General features: G+C 44.8%; 2 protein-coding genes across 2 annotated transcripts; both read left to right on the forward strand.

The window, feature by feature from the left end:
* The first annotated feature begins 243 nt into the window (after positions 1–243).
* On the forward strand, positions 244–2,807 carry LOC118998231 (protocadherin alpha-10-like). The gene is given in 2 exon segments (XM_037062276.1): positions 244–2,652; positions 2,654–2,807. Coding segments are annotated over 2 exon segments (2,364 nt in total). The 5' UTR covers positions 244–402; the 3' UTR covers positions 2,768–2,807.
* A 5,707-nt stretch (positions 2,808–8,514) lies between these two features.
* LOC118997283 (protocadherin alpha-11-like) lies at positions 8,515–11,107 on the forward strand. The gene has a single exon (XM_037060889.1). The coding sequence runs from the start codon at positions 8,636–8,638 to the stop codon at positions 11,105–11,107; it is 2,472 nt and encodes an 823-aa protein (XP_036916784.1). The 5' UTR covers positions 8,515–8,635.
* Positions 11,108–11,641: the final 534 nt, after the last annotated feature.

The raw sequence follows: 11,641 nt of genomic DNA on the forward strand, positions 1-11,641 counted from the left end.
TAACTTATAAGAGAAGTCCACCTTTAAAGAGCTAGTGGTCACACACAAGGAACGGATAAAGAATTAAAGGCTCGCAAAGGAAAACATGGACCAATATGAAGAAATCACGGAAGCAGCAATGTAAGTGAAACACTCCCCTAAACACAAACGTATTTCCATTTTGAACCACAGGATGTCGTTGTTCTCCAAGGAGAGGATTGTTTTAACAAAGAAAATTAACGATTATTCCCAGGACCAGAAAGATTCTCCACCGTTCCGGAGCTTTAAAGACTATAAACACGACTCATATTGTTAAGATCACCTGGGATCTCGGAAATAAAGACTCAAAGGAAAGGTCTCAAAAAGAACTACATCGTTCTGCTCCTGAAATGTTAATTTACTAACCAGAATCAAGGCATAATAATGTTAGCCTCAGGATCAGGTGACCAGAGAGCCCGGCGTCTGCTGCTGTCGCTTCTGCTCCTCGCATGGTGGGAGACCGGGAGCTGCCAGGTCCACTACTCGGTCCCCGAGGAGGCCAAACACGGCACCTTCGTGGGCCGCATCGCGCAGGACCTGGGGCTGGAGCTGGCGGAGCTGGTGCCGCGCCTGTTCCGCGTGGCGTCCAAAAGCCGCGGGGACCTGCTAGAGGTAAATCTGCAGAATGGCATTTTGTTTGTGAATTCTCGGATCGACCGCGAGGAGCTGTGCGGGCGGAGCGCGGAGTGCAGCCTCCACCTGGAGGTGGTCGTGGAGCGGCCGCTGCAGGTTTTCCACGTGGTGGTGGAGGTGAAGGACATTAACGACAACCCGCCTGTGTTCCCAGCGACACGAAAAAATCTGTTTATTTCCGAAAGTAGGGCTCTTGACTCTCACTTTTCACTAGAGGGCGCCTCTGATGCAGATACCGGGGTCAACGCCCTGCTGACTTACAGACTGAGCTCCAATGAGTATTTCTCTTTGGAAGTACCGACCAACGAGGACCAGGTAAAACCACTTCAACTGGTACTGAAAAAACCTTTAGACAGGGAAGTAGCTTCGGAGCTTCTCTTGGTGCTTAAAGCAACAGATGGGGGCAACCCTGAGCTGACAGGTACTGTAGAGGTACAGATCACAGTGCTGGATGTGAATGACAACGCCCCCGTGTTTGACAAGGCAGTCTATCGTGTAAAATTACTGGAAAATACAAGGAATGGTACCCTGGTTATTAGACTTAACGCCTCGGATTTGGACGAGGGCTCGAACAGCCACATTCTTTATTCCTTTGCAACTGATGTCTCCCCAGATACAAAAGCATCTTTTTGCATAGATTCTGCCAGTGGAGAAATAAAAGTAAATGGAAAAATAGATTTTGAAGAAACTAAATTATGGAAGCTTCGAATAGAAGCAGTTGATAAAGGAAGTCCCCCAATGTTTGGTCACTGTACAATCTTGATAGAAGTCTTGGACATCAATGACAATCATCCAGAGTTGCAAGTGACCTCACTATCACTTTCTGTTCCTGAGGATGCTCCGCTGGGGACCGTCGTCGCCCTAATCAGTGCGAACGATCCTGACGCTGATGACAATGGTCAAGTTATCTGCTCACTATCACCCCATGTCCCCTTCAAGCTGGTGTCCACCTTCAAGAATTACTATTCCCTGGTGCTGGACAGCGCCCTGGACCGCGAGAGCGTGTCGGACTATGCAGTTGTGGTGACCGCGCGGGACGGGGGCTCGCCTCCGCTGTCGGCCACAGCCAGCGTGTCCGTGGAGGTGGCCGACGTGAACGACAACGCGCCCACGTTCGCCCAGCCCGAGTACACAGTGTTCGTCAAGGAGAACAACCCACCCGGCTGCCACATCTTCACGGTGTCCGCGCGGGACGTGGACGCGCAGGAGAACGCGCTGGTGTCCTACTCGCTGGTGGAGCGGCGGGTGGGCGAGCGTGCGCTGTCGAGCTACGTGTCAGTGCACGCGGAGAGCGGCAAGGTGTTCGCGCTGCAGCCTCTGGACCACGAGGAGCTGGAGCTGCTGCAGTTCCAGGTGAGCGCGCGCGACGCGGGCGTGCCGCCTCTGGGCAGCAACGTGACGCTGCAGGTGTTCGTGCTGGACCAGAACGACAACGCGCCCGCGCTGCTGCCTCCTGGGGCGGGCGGCGGGGGCGGCGCTGTGAGCCAGCTGGTGTCTCGGTCTGTGGGCGCGGGCCACGTGGTGGCGAAGGTGCGCGCGGTGGACGCGGACTCTGGCTACAATGCGTGGCTGTCTTATGAGCTGCAGGCGGCGGCGGGTGGTGCGCGCAGCCCATTCCGCGTGGGGCTGTACACGGGCGAGATCAGCACGACGCGCGTCCTGGAAGAGGCGGACGAACCTCGCCAGCGCCTGTTGGTGGTGGTGAAGGACCACGGGGAGCCCGTGCTGGCGGCCACGGCCACTGTGCTGCTGTCGCTGGTGGACAATGGCCAGGCCTCGAAGATCTCGTCTCGGTTGTCGAAGGAGGCCACGGACCCAAAGCTGGCACTGGTGGATGTGAACGTGTACCTGATCATCGCCACCTGCGCAGTGTCCAGCCTGTTGGTGCTCACGCTGCTGCTGTACACGACGCTGCGGTGCTCGGCCCCGCCCACCGAGAGCGCGTGCGCGTGCTCGAGCGCAGTGGGGAGCTGGTCGTACTCGCAGGAGAAGAGGCAGAGGGTGTGCTCTGGGGAGGGGCCGCCCAAGACGGACCTCATGGCCTTCAGCCCTAGTGTTCCCCCTGGTTCGAGTTCTGGAGATAGTGGAGGACAACAGGAGATTTGCGGGAACGTAAGTACAGTAATTCTGGGATGTATTTCATGCCTTAATGTCAATCACATTGTAGTTCAACCAACATATGCTGTAAAGGTTATTGCTTCATTTGTTTCTTTTGGCCTGTTTTCCAATGGCTTATTTTAAAGCACACTGGACGTCCAACCATTTTTTTTATTACTTTTCACAACTGTCTTTATGGACACACCAGGAATGCTTGTTGATAGAAATAATAGTAGTAGTAATAGCAGTACTGAAATATTTGGCTAGAGCTCCCTGTAAATGCATACATTTAAGTGAGGAAGGAGGCCAGGATCACTGATGAGAAATGGAGGGTGTGGGCAAGGCTTAGTTATTTACTTCTCAGTTTTGCAGAGAGGTTGTTCTTCGTACTCGTTTTCTTGTTCCAAGTGGGATCTTCACTCATTATGTTTACACATTCAAAGTTATATAATAATGCATAACTTTATAATTTCATTCATTAAAGTTCAAACATTTAAATGCTCACCTTCCTATAAATGCAGAGGTTTACTTGGTACTAACCGGCATGGGCTGGTGAGGTGGCCTCCTTTCACGAGCCATTTTGTTTCTTTATAATCAAAAGCATGCTTCTTTCAGATAGTGGGTGGAGTTCTTCTCAACTTTAGGGATGATTTTACTTCTCTTTGTCTTTATCCCTGCACACAGTTTCAAGCTCAAGTTTCTTCATAGTCTTCAATTGCTTTAGATAAATATTTTAAAAAATATTTTATTTAATTTTAGAGAGAGGGGAAAGGAAGGAGAAAGAGTGGGAGAAAGAGTGGGAGAGAAACATCAATGTGTGGTTGCCTCTCATGTGTCCTCTACTAGGGAGCTGGCCTGCAACCCAGGCATGTGCCCTGACTGGGAATCGAACCAGCAACCCTTTGCTTCACAGGCCCGTGCTCAATCCACTGAGCTACACCAGCCAGGGCTAGATAAATATTCTTCTTTATTTCCTAATATAAGCTTAGTTTTGCTAATTGCCTGTTGAATCCATTGCTGTTCTCCAGATTAATTTATTGAGCTCCTTTTTTGTATTTGGAAGATTCTTCTGAGAATTGATTTTACTTATATTTCTTCCATTTATGGTACCTGCCGTGAGGCTGTGTGGAAATCGTTTAGGGTAGGAAAATTTATACTTCTTTGTTCTTTGAGTTTAAGAGCATCTTCCCATGTATGGGGAAGTGGGATACTGCTTCCTGTGTTCACCAAACCGCTTGTCTTCAAAATGACATTGCTTTAAATAACTTAAACATGACAATCATGGGACTTCCATTTGACATTTCCACTTGGCACTAGTACTTGACGATGATGTTGTCAATTGCATTTCAGTATTTAACATAGAATACTTTAGGTGCACTTTTTTTTGTCACAAAGCTATAGTCATGTGGAATTTCTTTAAAAAGATCACAGAGAACTTTTATTTAGCGATGTAAGGGTGTGAATCAAATAATGTGGAAGGTTTTTTTGTTCTTTTTAGCTCTAGTATACAAATTAGAGATCCTTCAACTGGATTATGTGGAGAAATAAATTATATATGATAGCCTGTGGGAGGAGAACTATGTTATAGTAGATATCTTCAAAGAAATGTGGAGAAGGCATGTGTGGTCATTTTCTGCCTAAAAAGTGGGATGATCTCCATGAAGAGGAGCATTAGCAAATCTTCAGAAGAGGGACATCCATGCCCAGTTATTGTGCTGGAATTGTCTCTATCCTTATCCGTAGAACAGAACCACAGCAAATGCCAGCCACCAACTACAGCAAACCATCCGATTTGAACTATTTCTATTTGTTAGACATGGTGTGAATGTGAAAGGCTTAAAGTAGGTTATTTCATTTGATTCTTATAACAATATGTAAATTACACATGACTATCCACATAGTCATAGTTATTTTAAAGATTATATAAGAGCTGGTGAGATACCTGTCTTGTCCACTGCCATCTGGCTAGTGCATGATAGAGATGACATTCAATTGTGTATCTGAGATTCCAGACCCATTCGTTTATCACTTCAGGGCTTTCTGCAGTAAATCTTTTCTCTGACCAGGTGTACTTCTGGCTAGGGAAAATCAAGCACAGCTGTATACAAATGAACCCTCTTCTCCATTTTGCTTAGAAAACAAAACCATCATGATTATCTTCATGATTAGTTTTGTACAGTGCCATGGGAAGTAAGATGTTAAGTGATTTTTCTTCAGAAGAGTTCATGATTATCATTAACATTTGTGTTAATGCCACACTGAGAAGTATTTACATTATTCAATCAGTAAACAATTAAGTGTTGTCCTATAAGGACTATGGGTCAGTCATTTGGAAGTGATGTGAATAATAATAATTTCATAGATGAGAGAAATCAGAAGACTGTGGTCTGCAATGTTCTTGCAGAATACCAAACCCAGAGGACACATACGAAGATGACCTTGCCCTTTTAACAGCTGTGAATAAGGATGATATTTTGGACAAATATACGTGGTAATATGATTATTTCTGGAGTCCAGAATATCAACAAAGGATTCAGAAATGTTTCCAAAATTGCGTTTTCTTTGAATGCGTTTAGGTCTTCCAGGATTCAATCTTCTTCAGTCTTATTGTTGTCTGAGAGGTTTGTGCCAAGTAAACAAATAACCTGTGATCAAACGACTGTATTCACCTGAACAAGCCATGAGAGCACAGAGTGCGCACCACTTAGTACAGCTCATAGTTTTGTTAGTACGATGTTGAGTAGCACTTCTAAGCTATTGATTTTGAAGAATCTCCTGGGTTTCTAAGAATGACTCCAGGTTTTATTTCTTTGTTTTTTGTTTTCAATAAGTAATAGTACTAGACCCATGATGACATATTAGTGTATGATGAGGATTAGTAGAACACTGAACTACGCACTCTAATACATGACTAGAGGGGACCCAGTTGGAACTTAAGACTAACCAGATTGGTTTAGTAAGGTCAGGCACAAAGTTCCCCAGTCTTTTCAATTGATTCTACAAAATCAGTTTATCGATTACCATATATTGATGTGTCTTCTTGGCATTAGCCTATTGCCAGATCACTGGCCCATTCGCAAAGATGAGTTCAGAGACAGCATAACATTGAGTACTTGAGATACAGTTGATGCAAACACTTTTTTTGGTCACAAAGCTATATTTGTGTGAATTTTCTTAGAATGTCTTCTAAGAGGACTAGTTGAGGTGGTGATAGCAGAAATATTAGAGCCAAAATGCAAAAGATGAGTCATTGGCTTATATATAAAACTTTTATGATTTGATGTAGGTCCAGTGTCACTTCATATACTCACAAAATACAATATTACTGGAAGGTAATTATTTTTTAAAATATTTTTATTTATTTATTTTTAGAGAGAGGTAAAAGGAGAGAGAAAGAGAGGGAGAGAAACATGAATGTGTGAGAGACATTGATCAGTTGCCTCTCACACTCCTGCAACTGGGGACATGACCTGCAACCCAGGCATGTGGCCCACCCAGGGATTGAACCAATAACCTTCTGGTTTGTAGGCCAACACCCAACCCACTACACCACACCAATCTGGGCTGGAAAGTAATTCTTTTTTTTTAAAGATTTTATTTATTTATCTTTAGAGAGGAAGGGAAGGAGAGAGGGAGAGAAATATCAATGTGTGGTTGCTTCTCATGAGTCTCCTGCTAGGGACTGGCCTGCAACCCAGGCATGTGCCCTGACTGGGAATCAAAATGAGATCATATGGGTTGCAGGCCCGCGCTCAATCCACTGAGCTACACCAGCCAGGGCTGGAAAGTAATTCTTAAGTTAACATCTGGCTTTAATTCAGACATGTAACATCATTGCCTTTGGGTAAACTTTCTTATGTCCATTTCTCTATCTACCTTTGAAGATTTCACATTGCATTAGAGACTCTGAACCCCTAATTTCCATAATGAAGTGGTTGAAGGTCTATTGCTTCCTTTTTCTCCAAAAGAGACCTGACAGGCAGACTTTAAACATCATGTGAAATCTACTCTTATCTAGTATAATGTTATATTTTGACTAGTGGGGGATAGAACTGATTGTTTTACAGATGTATAACACAATTCAGTGCTATAAAAGGTGATGAGTCTGCTTTATTAGATTTTTAAAGAAAGAATTCACATTTACTTTAATAAGAATTCTAGCAGAATAATAATATCAAGACAAAAGTAAATTTGAAAAATCTGAAATTGGAAATAGCATACATGGTAGGGCAAAAGTAAGTTTGCAGTGATAAGTACATGAAACACAGTTTATTCTTGTATTATTTATTAATTATTATATTATTTTGTCAAACAACTGTAAACCTATTTGCCCCCACCCTGTATTTATACACATGTGTGTATATTCAAGGCAAAGAAAATTAGTAATGTATAAATAAATATGCTAGTAATTTTTCATATATCATTGTAGTATGTTTAGATTGGAGATAAAACATCAAAACTATAGAATAAAATACTAAAACTAGAGTGATATATTTGGAATCACTTCCTACTCTTCTGCTTCCATCATATCCTCTTTTCCCACACTTCAATCCCAAAACTATATGAAAATATAAAGGATATGTAATCAAATTACAACTTCAGACAATGAAAATGCACAACAATTTCCATTTTCTACTTGTTATTTTTATGAAATTGAATTTCCACAGACACTAAAGTCATTTCCCATTTGGTTGGATTGTTTGATTATTTATTCTTTTGGTGCACTGGTAGGCACATAAAGAAGATATAATTATAAATTATTTCCTGTGGTTTAGATAAACCCCAAATTCTTTCAACAAGAAACAGGTCAGTTCTTTTCACCAACATATTTTCTGTAGACATACAAGAACCAATGTAGGTGACTTGGAAACACCAGTGTGGTATAGCCATTGTCATGGTGATTTTTTTCATTGAATGAGAATAGGAACCATTCTGCAGTTGAAAGGTGACTGTTGTCCTCTCACCAACACCATTACATCAACTGTCATTTTGACACCTCATATTATACAGTTTGTAGTGCAATTTACACGAGAATAGAAAATTTACATGGAATGTAAGTTTAATCTGCATCAGTAAGTGTTTTCTTTGTGAATTCCTTGTTTTAAGTTACATTTGAAAATACATTTTTGTTTTTCTTATTGTTTTTCAATGGATATGAAGGTGTTTACAATAAGATAACAATTAAATGCAAATAATAAAGACTCAGATCTAAGGAAAATGTGAGTAGAAGGCAAGTGCACACAGATGGGAACACAATATGCAGGACTTAAGTGGTTGTTATGAAATTAATTTTGCCTTTGAGTTTCCTAGCAGGCAAAGTAACAAGGGAGACTAGAAGTAAAAGAATTCAAATTTTTATATGAGGAAGAATATCTTTAAGAAGTGTTAAACCATAGTTTTTCATTAATTTCTCTTAAAATTGATCTCTCTGTATATATGTAGATAAGTAAAAATAATTTTATAATTCCAAATCAAACATAAGAACAAAAATTTAAATTTGATGTTACTCTATACTAAAATGCCATTTCCCACATATGACTTAAAATCTGAATATTACATAAGTAAACACTTTGAAAATAATATTTTTGGGTTTAAATAGCAGGAAATTAATTAATTTTCCCTCTTTAAGTAAAATTCTGTGGTATTGGATGTATTTAGTGTACGGTACTCACAAGTTCAGGCACAAGGTGTCGCTCTTTACTAGGTGGAAATAGTGCATTCAAGGAGTGGTCAGACCATCCACGAACGCCCCATTCAAAACGACTCCATCATGCCGGTCGCTACTGTTAAGGGATCTTTTAAAGCTTCTCAAAAATTCAGCGAGATTTTACAGCCGAAACTGGAGTCTCTGGTGCTGTAAGTGTAAAGAATCTTATTTTGCAAGTCAATGCCGTGTGCGATGTTGGAATTTCAAAACAGGGGATTGGGCACTCAGCAATTGCTGCTATCGCTTCTGTTCTTCGCACTCTGGGAAGCTGGAAGAGGTCAGGTCCACTACTCGGTCCCCGAGGAGGCCAAACACGGCACCTTCGTGGGCCGCATCGCGCAGGACCTGGGGCTGGAGCTGGCGGAGCTGGTGCCGCGCCTGTTCCGCGTGGCGTCGAAAGGCCGCGGGGACCTGTTGGAGGTAAATCTGCAGAATGGCATTTTGTTTGTGAATTCTCGGATCGACCGCGAGGAGCTGTGCGGGCGGAGCGCGGAGTGCAGCCTCCACCTGGAGGTGGTCGTGGAGCGGCCGCTGCAGGTTTTCCACGTGGAGGTGGAGGTGAAGGACGTAAACGACAACCCGCCGGTGTTCTCCCTGAAAGAACGAAAGCTGCTGATTTCTGAGTCTAAGCAACCTGACTCGCGGTTTCCTCTAGAGGGCGCTTCTGATGCGGATATAGGAGAGAATGCCCGATTGACTTACAGCCTAAGTCAAAATGAGTTTTTTTCTTTAGAATTACTAACAAATAGTAAGCAGACTAATAGACTGTCGCTTGCATTAAAGAAATCTCTAGACAGGGAGAAAACTCCCGAAATCAGTTTGTTACTGACGGCTGTAGACGGGGGGAAACCGGAGCTAACTGGCAGGGTTCAGCTTTACGTCCATGTCTTGGATATAAACGACAATGATCCGGAATTTGAACAATCGGAATACAAGGTGAGCTTAATGGAAAACGTAGATAGTGAAACGTTTGTGATAAAGCTGAATGCTACAGATCGTGATGAAGGAATCAATGGGGAGGTAACATACTTCATACTGTCAGTTAAGCCCAGTGGAAAACCCTTATTTACAATAGATGAAAAAAATGGAGAGATGAGGGTCAATGGAACTTTAGATTATGAAAAAACCAAACTCTATGAAATTGAAGTGCAAGCCACAGATAAGGGAAATCCTCCGATGGTAGGTCACTGTACAGTCTGGGTAGAAGTCTTAGATGCCAATGACAACGCCCCTGAGATCACTGTGACTTCCCTGTCTCTCCCAGTCCCAGAGGACACTCAGCCTAGCACCGTCATTGCGTTGATTAGTGTATCCGACCGCGACTCTGGTGCCAATGGACAAGTGATATGTTATTTAACTTCCAAAGTTCCCTTCAAAATCATGTCCACATTCAAGAACTACTATTCACTGGTGCTGGACAGCGCCCTGGACCGCGAGAGCGTGGCAAATTATGAGCTAGTGGTGACTGCGCGGGACCTGGGCTCGCCTTCATTGTCGGCCACAGTCAGCGTGTCCGTGGAGGTGGCCGACGTGAACGACAACGCGCCCACGTTCGCGCAGCCCGAGTACACGGTGTTCGTCAAGGAGAACAACCCACCCGGCTGCCACATCTTCACGGTGTCCGCGCGGGACTTGGACGCGCAGGAGAACGCGTTGGTGTCCTACTCGCTGGTGGAGCGGCGGGTGGGCGAGCGTGCGCTGTCGAGCTACGTGTCGGTGCACGCGGAGAGCGGCAAGGTGTTCGCGCTGCAGCCTCTGGACCACGAGGAGCTGGAGCTGCTGCAGTTCCAGGTGAGCGCGCGCGACGCGGGCGTGCCGCCTCTGGGCAGCAACGTGACGCTGCAGGTGTTCGTGCTGGACCAGAACGACAACGCGCCCGCGCTGCTGCCTCCTGGGGCGGGCGGCGGGGGCGGCGCTGTGAGCCAGCTGGTGTCTCGGTCTGTGGGCGCGAGCCACGTGGTGGCGAAGGTGCGCGCGGTGGACGCGGACTCTGGCTACAATGCGTGGCTGTCTTATGAGCTGCAGGCGGCGGCGGGTGGTGCGCGCAGCCCATTCCGCGTGGGGCAGTACACGGGCGAGATCAGCACGACGCGCGTCCTTGACGAGGCGGACGAACCTCGCCAGCGCTTGTTGGTGCTGGTGAAGGACCACGGGGAGCCCGCGCAGGTGGCCACGGCCACTGTGCTGCTATCTCTGGTGGACAGCAGCCAGGCGCCAAAGATCTCGTCGCGAGTGTCTTCCAGCCTCTCGAGCTCGGAGACCGCCCTGGTGGACGTGAACGTGTACCTGATCATCGCCATCTGCGCAGTGTCCAGCCTGTTGGTGCTCACGCTGCTGCTGTACACGGCGCTGCGGTGCTCGACCCCGCCCACCGAGGGCGCATGCGCGCCGGGGAAGCGGGTGCTGGTTTGCTCGAGCGCAGTTGGGAGCTGGTCGTTCTCGCAGGAGAGGAGGCAGAGGGTGTGCTCTGGGGAGGGGCCGCCCAAGACGGACCTTATGGCCTTCAGCCCCAGTCTTCCTCCGGGTCTGGATAGAGAAGATGCAGGTGAAAGGCAGGAGGCAGGATCAAATTATCTTGGGCCGGTGAGTTCTATAGATTCTCTCTATGTGAAGTCTAAGTTAAAATTTGAAATAATCCAGTTTCTATTATAGAAAATGTTAAGAACTACTGTGTATGCTGAGTATTCTTTTAAAGAACAATGTTAGTGAAATGCGGCATGATACAATTTTGAGCATATGAGGAATATGAATTATTAGCAAATAAATGTCTAATTTCTTCTAATATCTTGTTAGAAAATGTTGGAAAATGCAAGATTGACTTTTCCATGATCACTTTATTAGAAATATTTCTATTTATCACAGATCTACTCAGGTCACTTTGTTTTATCTCTAGTTCTCAGCGTTGTAAATTATCACCATTCTCATTCCCCTTGTCTTTAACAGCCTTTGCCTTGAGAGTTTCATGTTATTAGATCACTTGACTTCTCTCACTTCAGGCTTGTATTGAAGATGCAACACTATTACAGTTGAAAGGATTCACCTCTCTTTTTCTGTGGTGTTAAACATTCATCGTACACTTATTGTCCATCAGATAACCCCTAATTTTGCTCTACTAAGATAAAACTTGCCTTAATATTATTTGCGGTAAAAATGCAGTCTTGCATTCTAGTAAGCTGCTTTCCTGAA

The sequence above is a fragment of the Sturnira hondurensis genome, unplaced genomic scaffold (genome assembly GCF_014824575.4).
Source record: "Sturnira hondurensis isolate 20B ecotype Veracruz unplaced genomic scaffold, ASM1482457v3 Scaffold0001120, whole genome shotgun sequence".
In the NCBI taxonomy this organism is placed as follows: Eukaryota; Metazoa; Chordata; class Mammalia; order Chiroptera; family Phyllostomidae; genus Sturnira; species Sturnira hondurensis.